General features: G+C 43.7%; 1 protein-coding gene across 8 annotated transcripts in view; it reads left to right on the top strand.

The window, feature by feature from the left end:
* Positions 1–21,314, top strand: part of LOC122548449 (uncharacterized) — a 184,883-nt gene that overhangs the window by 134,911 nt on the left and 28,658 nt on the right. For 5 of the 8 annotated variants that reach the window (XM_087983087.1, XM_043687141.2, XM_043687136.2 and 2 more), the window contains 2 exons: positions 2,530–2,601; positions 5,953–6,119. In XM_087983087.1, coding sequence (XP_087839213.1) covers positions 2,530–2,601; positions 5,953–6,119 — 239 coding nt within the window. The remainder of the gene's footprint in view (positions 1–2,529; positions 2,602–5,952; positions 6,120–21,314) is intronic. The other 3 variants (XM_043687140.2, XM_043687142.2, XM_087983088.1) reach the window with 1 other exon arrangement.

The raw sequence follows: 21,314 nt of genomic DNA on the forward strand, positions 1-21,314 counted from the left end.
TGGACACCTTGTGCTGGCCTCTTACCTGCCCTCGATAGCCAACTGCCGCTGTGACATTAACCGCCTCAACCTCTCCACCCCTGTCACCCACTCCAATCTCTCACCCTCGGAATGTGCAGCCCTCCACTCCCTTTGTTCCAACCCCAACCTCACTATCAAACCGGCAGACAAGGAAGGCACGGTAGTAGTTTGGCGCAGCGACCTTTACACCGCTGAGGCTAAACGGCAGCTCGCGGACACCTCCTCCTACTGCCCCCTTGACCATGACCCCACCTCCCACCATCAAACCATCATCTCCCAGACCATCCATAACCTCATCTCCTCAGGGGGTCTCCCATCCACCGCCTCCAACCTCATAGTCCCACAACCCCACACCGCCTGTTTCTACCTCCTGCCCAAAATCCACAAACCTGATTGCCCTGGCCGACCCATTGTCTCAGCCTGCTCCTGCCCCACCGAACTCATCTCTGCCTACCTTGACACGGTCCTGTCCCCCTTAGTCCAAGAACTCACCACCTACATTCGGGACACCACCCACGCCCTCCACCTCCTCCATGATTTTCGCTTCCCCGGTCCCCAACGCCTTATCTTCACCATGGACATCCAGTCCCTGTACACCTCCATCTCCCATCACGAAGGACTCAAAGCCCTCTGCTTCTTCCTTTCCCGCCGTACTAACCAGTACCCTTCCACTGACACCCTCCTTCGACTGACTGAACTGGTCCTCACTCTGAACAACTTCTCTTTCCAATCCTCCCACTTCCTCCAAACCAAAGGAGTAGCCATAGGCACCTGCATGGGCCCCAGCTATGCCTGCCTCTTCGTAGGATATGTGGAACAATCCATCTTCCGCAACTACACTCGCATCACCCCTCACCTTTTCCTCCGCTACATCGATGACTGTATCAGCGCTGCCTCGTGCTCCCACGAGGAGGTTGAACAGTTCATCCACTTTACCAACACCTTCCACCCCGACCTCAAATTTACCTGGACCATCTCAGACTCCTCCCTCCCCTTCCTAGACCTCTCCATTTCTATCTCGGGCGACCGAATCAACACGGACATTTACTATAAACCGACCGACTCCCACAGCTACCTAGACTACACCTCCACCCACCCTGCCCCCTGTAAAAACGCCATCCCATACTCCCAATTCCTTCGTCTCCGCCGCACCTGCTCCCAGGAGGACCAGTTCCAATACCGAACAATCCAGATGGCCTCCTTCTTCAAAGACCGCAATGTCCCCCCAGACGTGATCGGCGATACTCTCCACCGCATCTCCTCCACTACGCGCTCCTCTGCCCTGGAGCCCCGCCCCTCCAATTGCCACCAGGACAGAACCCCACTGGTCCTCACCTACCACCCCACCAACCTCCATATCCATCATATCATCCGTTGTCATTTCCGCCACCTCCAAAACGGACCCCCCACCAGGGATATATTTCCCTCCCCTCTCCTATCAGCGTTCCGAAAAGACCACTCCCTCCGTGACTCCCTCATCAGGTCCACACCCCCCACCAACCCAACCTCCACTCCCAGCACCTTCCCCTGCAACCGCAAGAAATGCAAAACTTGTGCCCACACCTCCCCCCTTACTTCCCTCCAAGGCCCCAAGGGATCCTTCCATATCCGCCACAAATTCACCTGCACCTCCACACACATCATTTACTGCATCCGCTGTAACCGATGTGGCCTCCTCTTTATTGGGGAGACAGGCCGCCTACTTGCGGAACATTTCAGAGAACACCTCTGGGACACCCGGACCAACCAACCCAACCACCCCGTGGCTCAACACTTCAACTCCCCCTCCCACTCCACCAAGGACATGCAGGTCCTTGGACTCCTCCATTGCCAGACCATAGCAACATGACGGCTCGAGGAAGAATGCCTCATCTTCCGCCTAGGAACCCTCCAACCACAAGGAATGCAGATTTCTCCAATTTCCTCATTTCCCCTCCCCCACCTTGTCTCAGTGCCAACCCTCAGACTCAGCACCATCTTCCTAACCTGCAATCTTCTTCCTGACCTCTCCACCCCCACCCCCACTCCGGCCTATCACCCTCACCTTAACCTCTTTCCACCTATCGCATTTCCAACGCCGCTCCCCCAAGTCCCTCCGCCCTACCTTTTATCTTAGCCTGCTTAGCACACTTTCCTCATTCCTGAAGAAGGGCTTATGCCCGAAACGTCGATTCTCCTGCTCCTTGGATGCTGCCTGACCTGCTGCGCTTTTCCAGCAACACATTTTCAGCTACAATTGAGTACACCCCGTTCTTGTTTAATTTTAAATTTGTTGCAGCTAGTGAAGGAGTGAGAGTAGAATAAGAATGGTGCACCTCTCCAACCTCAATCATAATAGTTGCTAGTCTGTAGCCTTACTCTGAAACGAAAAAGAACTGATGAGTTTGGCAGACCCTGAAAAGATCTTGCATGCCATTTCTGAAATAATTACTGTTTGCTGGGACCAGATGGAAGATGAATTCAGTGCTGATTTTTGTGCTGCTCTAACTGTTGCTTCTGTCTTGATAGTCAAATTAAATGGAGGTCCCCTTGCTATCACATTATTCTGGACTTATGATCACATGTTGACATGCACTAAAAGTGAGTCATAAATATTGCAAGTGTATCTAACCACTCACCAGTTCATTTCAGAAACTCATTTGTTACAGGAAGCTGTGCAAACTGTCAATCTCTTAAAACATGGAGCTAATCAGAGTTGGCATTTAGTGTCTTTGCTGAATGTTGTACAACGGGACAATTATTTACTTCAACATAAGTAACTATGTCAATTAGTGAATGACCTTGTTAAATTAGCCCATTGCTCATTCTACTGCTCAAGATTCTGCAAGTCATTGATTTGTTGCTGTAGAATCACGAAACTATCTCCAAAAGATAAGAATAAATTCAACTATTATAACCTTGAGCTTTGGCAAATTGTCATTTTTAGCCAAAGTTTCTCTTGCATTTTTATCCTTCCCTCCATAAAATAGCTTTGCTGTACAAAATATTAATGACCCCGCCTCCACCATTTTCTGAGCCAGAAAGTGACAATGTCTTACAAAGTCTTACATCTGAGAGAAAACCTTTCTCTTCATCCCTGTTATAAAAGAGCAACCCCTAATTTTAAAACCATGCCCCCTAGTTCTGAACTGACTCACAAGAGGAAATATCTTTCCATTTCTGCCTTGACAAGTGAAATGTGGTCTCACAAGTGCCTGACTAATTGAAGCATAATGTCTTACATTTATATTCAATTCCTCTCATAATAAAGGATAGCATTACATTAACCTTCTTGATCATGTTCCTTACCTACATGCGAACTTTTTTGTGATGTACTAGATCATCTAAATCCATCTGCACCTTGGAATTCTGTAGTCATTCACTATTTAAATAACATTTAGCTTTTTTCATTCTTCTTTGAAGAAGTAAGAAAGAGGATTAATAAGGGCAGAGCAGGAGACTTGATCTATATGGATTTCAGCTTCCTCTTGGGAGAGACTGGTTAGCAAGGTTAGATCTCATGGAATACAGGGAGAACTAGCCATTTGGATACAGAATTGGCTCAAAGCTAGAAGACAAAGGATGGTGGTGGAGGGTTGTTTTTCAGATTGGAGGCCTGTGACCAGTGGCGTGCCACAAGATTGGTGCTGAGTCCTCTGCTTTTTTTGTCATTTATATAAATGATTTGGATGTGAACTTAGGAGGTATCGTTAGTAAGTTTGCAGATGACACCAAAATTGGAGGTGTAGTGGACAGCGAAGAATGTTACTTCAGAGTACAACGTGATCTTGATCAGATGGGCCAATGAGCTGAGGAGTGGCAGATGAAGTTTAATTTAGATAAATGTGAGGTGATGCATTTTGGAAAGGCAAAACAGAGCAGGACTTATGCACTTAATGGTAAGGTCCTAGGGAGTGTTGTTGAACAAAGAGACCTTGGAGTTTCATAGTTCCTTGAAAGTAGAGTCAGAGGTAAATAGGATAATGAAAAAGGTATTTGGTATGCTTTCCTTTGTTGGTCAGAGCATCGAGAATAGGAGTCGGGAGGGTCATGTTGCGGCTGTACAGGACATTGGTTAGGCCACTTTTAGAATATTGCGTGCAGTTCTGGTCTCCTTCCTATCAGAAGGATGTTGTGAAACGTGAAAGGGTTCAGAAAAGATGTACAAGGATGTTGCCATAGTTGGAGGGTTTGAGTTATAGGGAGAAGCTGAACAGGCTGGGGCTGTTTTCCCTGGAACGCCAGGCACTGAGGGGTGATCTTACAGAGGTTTATGAAATCATGAGGGGAATGGATAGGATAAATAGACAAAGTTTTTTTCCTGGGGTGGGGTGTCCAGAACTATAGGGCATACGTTTAGGATGAGAGGGGAAAGATATAAAAGGGACCTAAGGAGCAACTTTTTCACGCAGAGGGTGGTATGTTTATGGAAAGAGCTGCCAGAGGAAGTGGTGGAGGCTGGTACAATTGTGACCTTTAAAAGACATCTGGATGGGTATATGAATAGGAAGTGTTTAGGGGGATAGGGCCTTGTGCTGGCAAATGGCACTAGATTAGGTCATATCTGGTCAACATGAACGAGTTGGACCGAAGGGTCTTTTTCTGTGCTGTAAATCTCTATAACTATTCAGATAAATGCGAAGTGCTGCATTTTGGAAAGGCAAATCTTAGCAGGACTTATACACTTAATGCTAAGGTCCTAGGGAGTGTTGCTGAACAAAGAGACCTTGGATTGCAGGTTCATAGTTCCTTGAAAGTGGAATCGCAGGTAGATAGGATAATGAAGAAGACGTTTGGTATGCTTTCCTTTATTGATCAGGGTATTGAGTACAGGAGTTCGGAGGTCATGTTGCGGCTGTACAGGACATTGGTTAGGCCACTGTTGGACTATTGCATGCAATTCTGGCCTCCTTTCTATGGGAAAGATGTTGTGAAACATGAAAAGGTTCAGAAAAGATTTACAAGGATGTTGCCAGGGTTGAGGGATTTGAGCTATAGGGAGAGGCTGAACAGGCTGGGGCTGTTTTCCCTGGAGCATTGGAGGCTGAGGGGTGACCTTATAGAGGTTTACAAAATTATGAGGGGTAAGGATAGGGTAAATAGGTAAAGTCTTTTCTCTGGGTTGGGGGAGTCCAAAACTAGAGGACATAGGTTTAGGGTGAGAGGGGAAAGATATGAAAGAGACCTACGGGGCAACATTTTCATACAGAGGGTGGTTCGTGTATGGAAGTGTGGAGTCTGGTACAATTGCAACATTTAAGAGGCATTTGGATGGGTATATGAATAGGAAGGGTTTGGAGGGATATGGGCCGGATGCTGGCAGGTGGGACTAGATTGGGTTAGGATATCTGGTCAGCATGGACGGGTTGGACCGAAGGGTCTATTTCCGTGCTGTACATCTCTATGACTCTATGACTCTAACTCTATGACTCTATTTATGACTCATATTTACCAGATGTCAGTTTGGGAATATAAATGGATCTCAAGTAGATCTCAATTTAATTAGACTATCAAAACAGAGGCAAGAAGTCTGAACTTTGGATTATTTTACCACTATGTCACTGGCTCCCCATTTTTCTTTTGTGTAACGGTTATTATTACCCCTTTTAGCAATACCCAGAAGCCATTTGGACATTACAAAAGAGCCAAACACCAGGAGCTCAACCTTAATGGCCTAAATATCCTGTGAGATCTAATAATACCTGCAGCTCAGTTGATCAGATTGCGAAAAATCAACTCCATATCATTTCTGTAGTGGAAGATTCAAGATGGAGCTAGTACTGAGAAATTTGTAATGAATTTCATTCAGTGTCTCTGTATGTTCACGGTATACCTTTCCTTTTCTGCTTATTGTATGTAACTTGTTCATATTTCCATCTCTGTGTGCATAGAAATATGATGGATTTTAACTTACTATTAAAATATTGAAATAACCTCTTTGTCTTTGCTTAGTGGATTTACTAGTGAACCGTTGGAAAACTGGATTGCTGGCCCCAAAAGAAATGTTTGGCTCTATGGCATGTGTTCAACTCCCAGAATATCTACTAAAGGATGGATATGCAAATTATGAGCAAGCAGAGATCATCCAGAATGCCCTTTACAGCCAGAATAACATTGAGGTATGATATATCATCTTTATCACAGTATTCCTGTTTGTTCTTCATGTTACCAGAATACACTACTGTTACTATTGTGCTTTTTGTAACAAAGGGTGACTGATATCATTCTTTTTCATTTCCAAAAGTTGACTTTATTCATAAAATTCATAAGCACTCAGTGCAGGATTCTTAGCCTCTTATCTGCTCTTATAGCTACAGTATTTAGAAGACTAGTCCAGCTCACTTTCTGGTCAATGGTAACTGCCAGAATATCAATATGGAGGTTTCAGCAAGGGTAATGCCATTAAATGTCAGGGATCATGATTAGATTCTCTCTTGTTGGAGAAGATCACTGTCTGAAATTTGTGTGATATGAATGTCACTTGCCATTTGTTAACCCAAGCCTAAACATTGCCACAGTTTTGCAACATTTGGAAGTAAATTGCTTCACTACCTGACTACTTACAATTAGTTGGAAAATGTGGTGCTGGAAAAACACAGCAGGCCAGGCAGCATCCGAGGAGCAGGAGAATCGATGTTTCGGGCATAAGCCCTTCTTCAGGAGCTTCCACCAATATCTCAAGAGTGTACATGTGTGATAATAACCGACCGCAAACCTCTCCTAGACCTACTTAAGGAGGACAAGGCAGGCACCTATATTTTCATGCCAAATTCAGCGGTAGACTCTAATACAAAGTGAATATAATTACAAGTTACATCCACAGCTTCACTAGATATCAAACTGTCCCAGTTCCTACCAGGATCACTCCTCATGCAACTACAGAAATAGCTTCAGCAGAGTTGCTAATGGAGAGAAGACTCTGCACCAGGTAAACTCTGAACGTCCTGGAGCGTGGGTGGGGTGCTAGGGGATGAAGCAGCATCAAAAACGCAAGTGCTGGATGCCAGATTCCACCAAGTGAGAGAGACAGTTTACTACAGGAGACAAAGTTTGGGGTAAGGAACCATGCAAATGGCTCTGCATAGGTAAGAGACTTGGTTTACACAAGGTAGAAGCATCTGTCCTGACCAAACACACCGTGAACTCGCAAATGGTGCCGGAGCAAAATGTGCCCTGTTCCTTGTAACAGCCCATAGGGCTGTCCTAACCTGTGGGTTCTTTCTCTCCATCAAGTGTTGAAGAGACCTCTGCATCTGAGACGGACATGATGGATCTCACTGTGTCAACGCCTTAGACTGCAGAAGAAAAGGAGTGAATTTCTCCTGATGTTCTCTGCCCACAAGAGGCAAATCTCATCCATTACATGCCACCCACATCCAATGTAGAGTCAGAAGAGCTTGACCCACTGCTAAAACACTCCAGTAAGCGCGACAAATGAAAAGACCAGCCTGTGTCCTCAGACTCAGACGGGGATATATAAAGTGATTGTAACAAAGTCAGCCAGGTGGATCTCATAGAATAAGAGTTCCCTGATTGGGGTTGTTAATCTGGTCCAATCAGGGAGTCCTGGCTGACAGATAAAAAGAGGAGTGTCAGACATTCTGATTCCTGACTCTGAGGGAATTGGAGTCATGAGCATTTTTGTAGGAGGTAGGGTGGGAAGAGATGCAATCCAGGTAGCAGGGAGTCAGTGCATTTGTAAAAAATGTCGGTGTCAAGTCGGTCGTCATTAATGGAGATGTGTAAAAAATGTCGGTGTCAAGTCGGTCGTCATTAGTGGAGATGTGTAAAAAATGTCAGTGTCAAGTCAGTCATCATTAATGGAGATGTTGTAAAAAATGAATTGGACCCAGTGTTAAAGAATTTCCACGAGTAAATAAAGGATAACTTGGTGATGGGATACTGGCCTTTGGGAAGATATTTCAGCAGTTGAACATAGACTATTTCAGTATCTGAGAGTCACGAATGATCCTGATATTTATACGCAATTTCCTGACTGATGAAGGTAAGCATGCCATATGCCTCACTTACCACATTATTCATTTGTGTTATCAATTTCAGGGACATATGGAGCTGCACCCCAGCATTCCTCCATATATCAAAGCTCCTTAGGGTACTGCCACATGCTGCATACTTCCCTCTTGCATATAACCTCCCAAAATGCATCACCTCGCAACTGTGTGGATTAAGTCCATCCTTCCAACTGATCTATATTCTGCTGAATCCTTTGATAACCTTCCTCACTATCAACAACTCCACCAATGTTTGTACAGAAGTATTAACTAGACCACCTGCATTTTCATCCAAATCATTTGTATATATTACAAACAAAAGCATTGATCCTTGCAGAAATGGTCATAGACATCCAGGCAAAAAAACACCCTTTCACAACTACCTCTCTCTTCGAAAAACAGGCCAACTTTTGTATCTGACTTGGCAACTCACCATGGATTCCATGTGACTTAATCTTCTGGACTAGCCTACCATGAGCGACTTAGTCAAATGCTTCAGTAAAGTCCATGATGATACATCCACTGCCCTACCCTCATCAGTCACCTTCGTCACTTCCTCACAAAGCTCAATCATGTTTGTGAGACCAGATCTCCCCTGAATAAAGCAATGTTGATATCCCTAATAAGCCCATTCTTTTCCAAATGTAAATCCTATCCCCATGAATCTTTTCCAATAAATTCTCTTCCACTGATGTAAGACTCATCAGTTTAGAATTTCCTGGATTATCCCTGTTGCCCATCTAAAACAAAGAAACAATATTGGCTAATTTCCAGGCCTCTGCGACCATGCCTGTGCTTAAATAGAACATAGAAGAATACAGCACAGTACAGGCCCTTTGGCCCTCGATGTTGCACCGATCCAAGCCCACCTAACCTACACTAGCCCACTATCCTCCATATGCCTATCCAATGCCTGCTTAAATGCCCATAAAGAGGGAGAGTCCACCACTGCTACTGGCAGGGCATTCCATGAACTCACGACTCGCTGAGTAAAGAACCTACCCCTAACATCTGTCCTATACCTACCACCCCTTAATTTAAAGATATGCCCCCTCGTAATAGCTGACTCCATACGTGGAAAAAGGTTCTCACGGTCAACCCTATCTAAACCCCTAATCATCTTGTACACCTCTATCAAGTCACCCCTAAACTTTCTTTTCTCCAATGAAAACAACCCCAAGTGCCTCAGCCTTTCCTCATACGATCTTCCTACCATACCAGGCAACATCCTGGTAAACCTCCTCTGCACCCGTTCCAGTGCCTCCACATCCTTCCTATAGTATGGCGACCAAAACTGCACACAATACTCCAGATCCTGCCGCACCAGAGTCTTATACAACTGCAACATGACCTTAGGACTCTGGAACTCAATTCCTCTACCAATAAAAGCCAGTACGCCATATGCCTTCTTCACCGCACTATTTACCTGGGTGGCAACTTTCAAAGATCTGTGTACATGGACACCAAGATCCCTCTGCTCATCCACACTACCAAGTATCCGACCATGAGCCCAGTACCCCATCTTTTTGTTACTCTTACCAAAGTGAATCACCTCACACTTAGCTACATTGAACTCCATTTGCCACCTTTCTGCCCAGTTCTGCAGCTTATCTATATCCCGCTGTAACCTGCCACATCCTTCCTCACTGTCAACAACTCCTCCGACTTTCGTATCATCTGCAAACTTGCTCACCCAACCTTCTAGCCCCTCCTCCAGGTCATTTAAAGAAATGACAAACAGCAATGGTCCCAAAACAGATCCTTGTGGAACACCGCTAGTAACGGCACTCCAAGATGAACCTTTACCATCAATTACTACCCTCTGTCTTCTTCCAGCCAGCCAATGCCTAATCCAAACCTCCAACTCACCCTCAATGCCATACCTCCATATTTTTTGAAGTAGCCTACCATGGGGAACCTTATCAAACGCCTTACTAAAATCCATATACACCACATCTACCATTTTCCCCTCGTCCACCTCCTTAGTCACCTTCTCAAAGAATTCAATAAGGTTTGTGAGGCACGACCTGCCCTTCACAAAACCATGCTGACTATCCTTGATCACATTATTCTTATCCAGATGTTCATAAATCCTATCCCTTACAATTCTCTCGAAGACTTTGCCCACAACAGAAGTGAGACTCACCGGCCTATAGTTACTAGGGTTATCCCTACTCCCCTTCTTGAACAAGGGAACCACATTTGCTAGCCTCCAGTCTTCTGGCACTACTCCTGTAGACAATGAGGACATAAAAATCAAGGCCAATGGCTCTGCAATCTCCTCCCTTGCTTCCCAGAGAATCCTAGGATAAATGCCATCAGGCCCAGGGGACTTATCTATTTTCACCCTTTCCAGAATTTCCAACACCTCTTCCCTACATACCTCAAAGCTATTCATTCTACTTAATTGTGACTCAGTATTCACATCGGCAACAATGTCCTGTTCCTGAGTGAATACTGACGAAAAGTATTCATTCAGTGTCTCCCCAATCTCTTCAGCCTCCACACGCAACTTCCCACTACTATCCTTGACTGGACCTATTCCTACCCTAGTCATTCTTTTATTCCTGACATACCTATAGAAAGCCTTAGGATTTTCCCTAATTCTACCAACTAAGGACCTTTCATGTCCCCTCCTTGCTGCTCTTAGCTCTCTCTTCAGGTCCTTCCTGGCTACCTTATAACTCTCAATCGCCCCAATTGAACCTTCACGCCTCATCTTTACATAGGCCGCCCTCTTCCATTTAACAAGGGATTCCAATTCCTTATTAAACCACGGCTCCCTCACACGACCCTTTCCTCCCTGCCTGACAGGTACGTACTTATCAAGGACACTCAATAGTTGCTCCTTGAACAAGCTCCACATATCAATTACGCCCTTGCCTTGAAGCTTACTTAAACTGACTTGAACTGACTTAAACCTGCTGTGATATTAGATACAGTGACTCTGGCATGAGTATTGTATGATTGCATTTTTGACTGCTGTAGCAGGGGTATGCTTTCAGTACTATACAAATGTTGTTTTGTTTCTTCACAATTTAAAAAGTGTGTTCTGTGAATATACTTTTACTGTATGTCTAAAAATCTTTGAATTGTTAGTAGATGGGTTGTTTAATTCTATTTTATAGAGTCAGAGATGTACAGCATGGAACAGTCCAACCCGTCCATGCCAACCAGATATCCTAACCCAATCTAACCCCACCTGCCAGCACCCGGCCCATATCCCTCCAAATCCTTCCTATTCATATACCCATCCAAATGCTTCTTAAATGTTGCAATTGTACCAGCCTCCACCACTTCCTCTGGCAGCTCATTCCATACATGTACCACCCTTTGCGTGAAACAGTTGCCCCTTAGGTCTCTTTTATATCTTTCCCATCTCACCCTAAATCTATGCCCTCCAGTTCTGGACTCCCCCACCCCAGGGAAAAGACTTTGACTATTTTCCTATCCATGCCGCTCATGATTTTATAAACCTCTATAAGGTCACCCCTCAGCCTCTCTCTATAGCTCAAACCCTGGCAACATCCTTGTAAATCTTTTCTGAACCCTTTCAAGTTTCACAACATCTTTCCAATAGGAAGGAGACCAGAATTGATACAAAGATCTCAATCAAGGCCTCAGCAATGTCCTCTTTGCCTCTTTAAGTATCCTAATTTCTTAACATATCTTCAGTATTTTAATATCAACAGCCCCAGCATATCAATAAACTCTAATGAAGGGTTTATCCCCGAAACGTCGACTCTCCTGCTCCTCAGATGCTGCCTGACCTGGCATGCTTTTCCAGCACCACACTCTCGACACTGATGTCCAGCATTTGCAGTCCTCACTTTCTCCTATCAATAAACCCTGCCCTAATCTTATCAGCATCCATGTCCTTCTTGGTACTTACTGATGTGAAGTTCTCATTAAGGATCTCACCTATTTTCTCTAACTACATGCATAAATTCCCTCCTCTGTCCTTGAGTGGGTCAACCTTTTCCCTTGTTAGTCTTGCCCTTAATATACACAGAAAATGCCTTGGGATTCTCTTTAATCTTGCCTATCAAGGACATCTCACGATCTCTTTTGGCCTTCCTGATTCTTTAAGTTCTTTTCTGCTTTCTTTATACTTCTCAAGGGCCTTGTTTGATTTCAACTTCCTAAACCCTACTTAGACTTCCTTTTTCTTTTTGACTAATCTTTCAATATCTCTTACCATCCAAGGTTCCCTAATCTTGCCATCCTTATCCTTCATCCTAACAGGAACATGCTGGTCCTGAACTCTAATCAAGTGGCTTTTAAAAGACTGCCACATGTCAGATGTGGATTTACCCTCAGATGTGGATCAATGCTTTTGTTTGTAATATATACAAATGATTTGGATGAAAATGCAGGTGGTCTAGTTAATACTTCTGTTCAAACATTGGTGGAGTTGTTGATAGTGAGGAAGGTTATCAAAGGATTTAGCAGAATATAGATCAGTTCCTGACTAATACTATTATAATTAGTCTTTCCCCAATTTACCTGAGGACCAGTCTTTTACTTATCCATAACTATCTTAAAACTTATGGAATTATGATCACTGCTCCCAAAGTGCTCCCCCACTGAAACTTCAATCATCTGACCAGACTTATTTCCCATTACTTCAGGGAGGTGATGGCCTAGTGGTAATATCATTGGACTATTAATCCAGTGACCTAGGTAATATTCTGGGGAGTCAGGTTTGAATCCAGCCACAGGTGGAATTTGAATTTAATAAAAATTTGGAATTAAGAGTCTAATAATAACTATTGTTGGTTTACTATGTATTAGGGAAGGAAAAAGCCGTCCTTTACCTGGTCTGGCCTTCCTGTGACTCCAGACCCACAGCAATGTGGTTGACTTTTAATTGCCATCCCAGCCAGCAATGTCTTCATCCCATGATTGAAAGAAAAGGCCCCTTCCCGAGCTGGATTATTTACATATTGCTTCAGCACTTCTCCTGGATGCATTTAACACATTCCCCAATTCAAGGCCCTGGTGCTAAGAGAATCCTAAACAATATTGGGAAAGTTAAAATCAACCACTATAACAACCCTTTTTTTTTCATGATCTACTTACATATGTGTTCCTCTAGCTCTTGCTGGCTATTGGCTGGCCTATAGTGTAACCCCATCAGCGTGATTGCATCTTTCTTAATTCTTCCCATACAGCCTCTCCGGATGAGCCCTCCAAGAACTCCTCTCTTCTTATCAGTAATGCAACTCTCCGACCCCTTTTACATTTCTGTCTAACTCACTTGAAACATCTTACCAGAGAGCTGCCAGTTTTGCCCTTCTCTTAATCAGGTTTCTGTAATGGCGACCACATTTTAATCCCATGTATCAATCCAGGCTCTAAGCTCAGCTGTTTTACCTGTTAGGAGCAAATTACTTGAGATGCCAGAATCTGATGAAGAGTCATCTAGACTCAAAACATTAGGTTGCTTTCTCTTCATGGATGCTGTTTGACCCACTGTGGTCTCCAGCATTTGTTGTTTTCAGTGCCTTACCTGTTGCACTCCTTGCATTAAAATAAATACATTTCAGACTGCCAGCCTCACTGTCGATTCTTTCCATTGGATTTACTTAACATTGACCTTCTCCTCAATTACTCTATATGCTAATCTACTAGTCTGGTTACCAATCCCCTGCCCACTATTTTAAACCCTCTGCAATGGCACTAACAAACTTCCTTGTCAGGACATTGATGCCCCTCCAGTTTAGGCACAAACCATCCTTATTGTATCTCTCATCTGCCCTGGAGGAGATCCCAATGATCCATATATCTGAAGCACTCCCAAACATACCAGCTCTTTAGCCACATATTTAATGGTATTATCTTCCTTTTTCTAGCCTCACTAGCACATGGCACAGTTCGAAAGGGAGCAGGGGGAAGGAAAGGGTTTCAGCCTCACTGTGTGCTTGCATGGGGGAGTGATAGGGGTCATGAGGTGTACTTCAGTAGTTGCTGGCTGTAGTAGAGGGTGGGATGGTCCTGTTTCCTTCACTCCCCCCTGTTTCATTGCCATGATAAAGCTCAGTCAAGGCCAGTCTGTTGGCTGTGCTCTTTGTTTTAACTGCTTTGTGGTAACTTCCTTTCCAAATCAAATTTTCTCTTTTTGCTACCTCATTATCTTTTCAGACTTATTTTTTAGGTTGTTAATTATTTGTTTATGAGCCTGCTTTTGCATATCATCCTTTTGATGATACCTCATTATAAAGTAATGTGTTCATTGATGTTTAGTTGTGTTCTGCCAAGGGCATTCAGCTCCTCACCTCAATACAACATTGGTCCAAACAACTGCACAAGTACACAATTCCAGAGAGAATGCCTTCCCTTGATATCAAGGCAGCATTTCACCAAATGTGGCATTAAGAAACCCTATTAAAATTGAAGACAGTCTAGATTAGATTGAAGTCAGAGGAAAACTCTCTAATGGTTGGACTCAAACCAAATACAAAGAAACATTACCGTAATTATTGGAGGCCAATCTTCTCAACCCCAGGATATTGCTACATGAGTTCTTCAGGATACTAACCATCGTCAGTTGTTTTATCAATGACTGTCCCTCCAATGTAAGGTGAGAAATGAGGCTAGAAACATACATGATTGCTGATGATCGCGATGTTCAGTCCCATTCACAACTCCTTAGAACAGACTGAGTTCACATTCAATTTTGAGATGTTAAATGCAGTAAAACTTTGTACTACATAAGTGCCTGGCAATGGTCAGCTTCAATAAGAATGTACCAGGCCATTGTTGAATCCCAGGAAGAGCCATGAGGCCTATATATTTTGGTAGTCTCAGATCCCACAGCTTTACAATCCTGCACATGACTTCAGAGATGGATATTTGGAAACAAAAGCTCCAATGAAGATATAGCTACTCATGCCTGGGAAAAATCACATTCATGGATACGGAGAAGGCATAAAAAACCTGTCACAGATCACTCAAATAATCAGGATGTTCCAGGACACTGAAGCAGAAGTTTCTTTGGATAGTGTCATGAGTCCAATCATCTTCAGATGCTTCATCAGTGACTTTGCCTCCACCATAAAGTCAGCAGTGAGAATATTTGCAGATTATTGCACACAGGTCAGTACCACTTACAATTCCTCAAATATTCCACGTCACCTTGACAACTTTCAGGTTTGAGCTGTAAAGTGACATTAGATTAGATTAGACTAGATTAGATTACTTTACAGTGTGGAAACAGGCCCTTCGGCCCAACAAGTCCACACCGACCCGCCGAAGCGCAAACCACCCATACCCCTATATTTACCCCTTACCTAACACTACGGACAATTTAGCATGGCCAATTCACCTGACCTGCACATCTTTGGACTGTGGGAGGAAACCGGAGCACCCGGAGGAAACCCACACAGACACGGGGAGAATGTGCAAACTCCACACAGTCAGTCAGTCGCCTGAGGCGGGAATTGAACCTGGGTCTCTAGCGCTGTGAGGCAGCAGTGCTAACCACTGTGCCACCGTGCCGCCCTAAACATTCATGTTTAAATTTTAGGCAACAACTGTTCTCCAACAAGAAAGAATCTAACCATCTACCCTTGACATTCAATTTTTATTCATTCATGAAATGTGAGCATTGCTGGTTGGGCCATCCTTTACTGCCCTTGAGAAGGTAGTGATGAAGTCCATAGGCTGTAAATACACCCACACTGATGCAGTAGGTGTAAATGGTTAGGGCAGAGACAGTACCCTGAGGAACTCAATGTTCTTGTGGTGCAGTGGTGGTCTCCCTACCACTGAACCAAGCGGCCCAGGTTCAAGCCTAAATATTTCAGAAGTGTGTAATAACATCTCTGTTAACAACGAGACTTCATGTGGTCCAGAGTTAATGGTGAGGAATGCAATAGCAACTCCCTCCAAATTGTATCCCACTCTTGTGCCACCTTTGATGAGTCTGTCCCACTGTAGGTTAGGAGAGATGGTAATAATACCACTTCTCGGCCCATTGGCCTATCTGATCAAGATCCCATTGTAATCTGAGGTAACCTTCTTCGTTGTCCAATTTTGGTGTCATCTGCAAACTTGTTCACATCCAAATCATTTATAAAAATGACGAAAAGTAGTGGATCCAGCACCGATCCTTGTGGCACTCCACTGGTCACAGGCTTCCAGTCTGAAAACAACCCTCTGTCTTCTATCATTAAGCCAGTTCTGTATCCAAATAGCAAGTTCTCTCTGTATTCCATGAGATCTAACCTTGCTAATCAGTCTCCCATGGGGAACCTTGTTGAACGCCTTACTGAAGTCCATATAGATCACGTGCACCGCTCTGCCCTCATCAATCCTCTTTGTTAGATCTTTAAAAAACTCAATCAAGTTTGTGAGGCATGATTTCCCATGCACAAAGCCATGTTGACTATCCCTAATCAGTCCTGGCCTTTTCAAATGCATGTAAATTCTGTCCCTCAGGATTCTCTCCAACAACTTGCCCACCACCGATGTCAGGCTCACTAGTTTATAGTTCCCTAGCTTGTCCTTACCACCCTTCTTAAACAGTGGCATCACGTTAGCCAACCTCCAGTCTTCTGGCACCTCACTTGTGACTATCGATGATACAAATATCTCAGTAAGGGGGCCAGCAATCATTTCTCTAACTTCTCACAGAGTTCTAGGGTACACCTGAACAGGTCCTGGGGATTTATCCACTTTTATGCGTTTCAAGACATCCAGCACCACCTCCTCTGTAATATGGACGTTTTTCATGATGTCACCATCTATTTCCCTATGTTCTATATCTTCCATGTCTTCTCCACAATAAATACTGATGCAAAATACTCGTTTAGTATCTCCCCCATCTCCTGCAGCTCCACACAAAGGCCGCCTTTGTTGATCTTTATGGGGCCCTATTCACTCCCTAGTTACCCTTTTATCCTTAATGTATTTGTGAAAACCATTTGGATTCTCCTTAACTCTATTTGCCAAAGCTATCTCATATCCCCTTTTTGCCTTCCTGATTTCCCTCTTAAGTATACTGCTGCTACCTTTATAGTCTTCTAAGGATTCATTCGATCTATCTTGTCTACACCTGACATATGCTTCCTTTTTCTTAACCAAATCCTCAATTTCTTTAGTCATCCAGCATTCCCTACACATGCCAGCCTTTCCTTTCTGGATACTGTCTCTGGATTCTCGTTATCTCATTCCTGAAGGCTTCCCATTTTCCAGCCGTCCCTTTACCTACGAACACCTGCCCCCAATCAGCTTTTGAAAGTTCTTGCCTAATACCGTCAAAAGTAGCCTTCCTCCAATTTAGAACTTCAACTTTTAAATCTGGTCTATCCTTTTCCATCACTATTTTAAAACTAATAGAATTATGGTTACTGGCCCCAAAGTGCTTCCCCCTGACTCCTCAGTTTCCTGCCCTGCCCTATTTCCCAAGAGTAGGTCAAGTTTTGCACCTTCTCTAGTAGGTACATCCACATATTGAATCAGAAAATTTTATAGTACACACTTTACAAATTCCTCTCCAACTAAACCCTTAACACAATGACAGTCCCAGTTTATGTTTGGAAAGTTAAAATCCCCTACCATAACTACCCTATTATTCTTACAGATAACTGAGATCTCCTTACAAATCTGTTTCTCAATTTCTCTCTGACTATGAGGGGGTCTATAATACAATCCCAATAATGTGATCATCCCTTTCTTATTTCTCAGTTCAACCCAAATAACTTCCCTGGATGTATTTCTGGGAATATCCTCCTTCAGTACAATTGTAATGCTATCCCGTATCAAAAATGCTACTCTCCCTCCTGTCTTGCCTCCCTTTCTATCCTACCTGTAGCATTTATATCCTGGAACATAAAGCTGCCAGTCCTGTCCATCCCTGAGCCACATTTCTGAAATGCTATGATATCTCAGTCCCATGTTCCTAACCATGCCCTGAATTCATCTGCCTTCCCTGTTAGGCCTCTTGTATTGAAATAAATGCAGTTTAATTTCAGTCCAGCCGTGTTCTCTTTGTTCCTGCCTGCCCTGACTGTTTGACTTGCTTCTTTTCTCAACTGTACCAGTCTTAGATTGATCTCTTTCCTCACTATCTCCCTGTTATTAGCATGTCATTGAGATAAATAGCAATCTGAACTAGACTTTGTGAGATGTTCTCCATTGTTCAGTGAAGAATTGCACAATCTGACAATACCCCAGATATGCGTCTCATATACTTGTACAATACCTTATAGGTATTAGTTCTAATATACGTCTGAGAATCCCCATCTAACCACAATTGCAAGTAAGTGTGGTTCATGTGCAGCTTTGTGAAACACAACGTACCTGCAAGCTTTGCATATAAATCCTCTGTGTGAGGGCTTGGGTTTTAATCCAGCTGTGAAAAATGGTTTACCGTTTGTTTAAATTCTCCATAAAGGAAGCCAATCCACTGGGCTTGGAAATCGGTGCTGCCCATTCTGCAAACTGTACTGGTTTGATGATGACTTCACTTTCCGGCCTTCTGATTTCATTTTTTAAGATTCCCTACAGTGTGGAAACAGGCCCTTCGGCCCAACCAGTTAACACTGACCCTCCGAAGAGTAACCCGCCCAGACCCATTTGCCTCTGACTAATGCACCTAACACTTTGGGCAATTTAGCATCGTCAATTCACCTGGCCTGCACATCTGTGTGACTGTGGGAGGAAACCGGAGCACCCAGAGGAAACCCACGCAGACACGGGGAGAATGTGCAAACTCCACACAGACAGTTGCCTGAGGCTAGAATCGAACCTGGGTCCCTGGTGCTGTGAGGCAGCAGTGCTAACCACTGAGCCACCATGCCACTCTACTTTTGTCTGCTTTTACTTTTGCCCATAAGGCAATGGCATTGGGCAGGCCTTACAGAATTGTGGGATTGTTTTCTGGTCAAAATGCATGGTGGCCTCTGTTCCTTTGATAGTGCCTAGACCTTCATGGCTGACTTCCAGGTATTTATTTAAGAGTTCACTCAAGCAGTTATTTTTTTAATGAAAAAATCTGAGGCAATCTGGGTGAATCTTGCTTAACCAATTTTGGCCCTTCAAGCTATGGGCCACAGTCTTTTACTCTAATCAGTGGTAACTGAACCAGCTATTTCTCATAAGAGACCGGAGTTAAAGTCAACCCATAATCTGAAAAGGTTCCCCAGTATAGGTTCTCAGTCTACCAAGGACTTGTACAAACTTAAAGTTTGGAGTCCAAAGCAAATTTTGTTGAAGACTAGTTCTGCGATCACTATGATAATATCGACCTCCATTATTACTGGATGACCATTTAACCAGACATTTATTTTGAATTGAACTGTTGCTATGCAATTTAACTGTTCCAAGTCAGATGTAAGTGGACTTTCCAGGGTGTGGCCACTCCTGAATACCAGCATATGAGTTTTCTTATTCAATTTAGATCTAGTAGGACTCCATGGCTATCTCAAGTATGCATACTGGCAGCAACTACAAAGGCTTGCTGCCTACATCCTGAAGGAAGTTTTACCAGTTTGGATGAGGCTTGGCTTTGTTTTGGGGTTTTGCTGTTGGCTGACTGAGAGTCTCTCTGTTCAGAATATGTCCTGCAACTCACATGCTTCACTTGCCGCATTTTTCAATGATAGACCCAGTTTGAAGTCCTGTTGGCTTCAGTTTGTAGGTGCTTTTGCATGGATACATCATTAATCCCACGTACCAACAGGTTTCTAAGCACCTCATTAAGGGCTAAACCAAAGTCACATGTCTCTGCTTGTCATCTTAACCTGGAATAATTCTCCTGTTTCTCAATTTGCCAAGTAAAAACGATAGCGTCTCAGAATTAGAGGAGGCTTGAGGTTGTAATATTCCTTCACTAAATCTGTCAACTCCTGAAAGGTTTTCATATCTGTGCCTCAGGGAAAGTTTAGTTCCTAATAACCAAAAATGCTGCAGGTCCACAAGCTCTCAGAAGAATTATTTGTTGTTTTTCATCAGCCCCAAAGTAATTTGCCCAGCAAAAATAACACATTTGCCCAGCAAATGTAATGGGCCCAGTCTTTGACAGTTGGGCCGAATGAGTCAAGTTTTGTAAATAACAGCATGATGCCAGAAATGCTTACCCCAACTCTGAGATGACCGTTGCAAGTGAGTTTCTTCAGAAACATGCTTTACTCTGGTCGCCACTGAAATAACTCCACAGAGGCCGGTATCCCATAACTAAGTCATGTTTTATTTACACATGGAAAGGTCTTTACACTGGTCCAGCTCCCTTAGAGCCAACACTTATTGTATCAGAATGTCTGACAGTCCTCTTTTTTTATTTTATTAAACAGTACAAAATACATTTAACAATAAATAGAACGCAACAGTTCACTAAAAAAACACTATATACAGGGGAAGGGGCAGCAAGGTTAAACCCCCAACCCCACCGTTTAATCAGTTTTCAGGACAAACCTCAAATCGCACTTTCAGTCATCACAAAAGTAACACTAACAAACACAGACAAGACAGTTGAATTGACTGCAAAACAGTACATAGAACACAGACCCAATATAGCTAAAAAAATAAACTCAGACCATCCTTGGCTAGCCTTCTTGCAGGATAGTCGTCAGACTTCCAGTTTCTGGCCACCCTGCGTGCTAACCAATCCTCTCCAGGATTGACACAAATGCCAGCAATAATCACTTCCAAGAAAAGGCAATCTAGACACTACTCCTTGATATTCAATGATGTTACTTAATCCCCACTAGCAACATCCTTGGTGTTACCATTGAGCAGAAATTCAGCTGGAGTTACCACATATATACGGTGGGTACAAGAGCAATTCAGAGACTAGGAATACTGCAGCAAGCAACTCTGGACTCCCTAAAGTCTCCATCATCTAGAAGACTCAAGTCATGAGTGTAATGGAAAACACTTCGCCGCCTGGATGGGTGCAGCTCCAGCAGCTCTCAAGAAGCTTAACACCATCCAGTCAAAGCAGCTTGTTTGATTGGCACCACATCCCCAATTATCCACTCCCTCCACAGGGAACAACAGTGTGTCCCATCTACAAATGCGCAGCAGAAATTCATCGAAGATCATTAAACAGTGCCTTTCAAGCACACAGTCTCTTCCATCTAGAAGGAGAAGGACAGCAGATACATGGCAACACCAACAATGGCAAGTTCCCCTCCAAGCTACTCACCATTCTGACTTAGAAATATATTGCCATTCATTCACTGTTGCTGGCTCAAATTCCTGAAATTTCCTCCCTAAGAGCATTGTGGAGTTGCTTCCAGTATGTACAGTGTAGAGATTCAAGAAGACAGCTCATCACCACCTTCTCACTAAGATGGA

This window comes from Chiloscyllium plagiosum, unplaced genomic scaffold, assembly GCF_037043375.1.
Source record: "Chiloscyllium plagiosum isolate Xiang-an unplaced genomic scaffold, Cpla_swu_hap1 HiC_scaffold_3, whole genome shotgun sequence".
In the NCBI taxonomy this organism is placed as follows: domain Eukaryota; kingdom Metazoa; phylum Chordata; class Chondrichthyes; order Orectolobiformes; family Hemiscylliidae; genus Chiloscyllium; species Chiloscyllium plagiosum.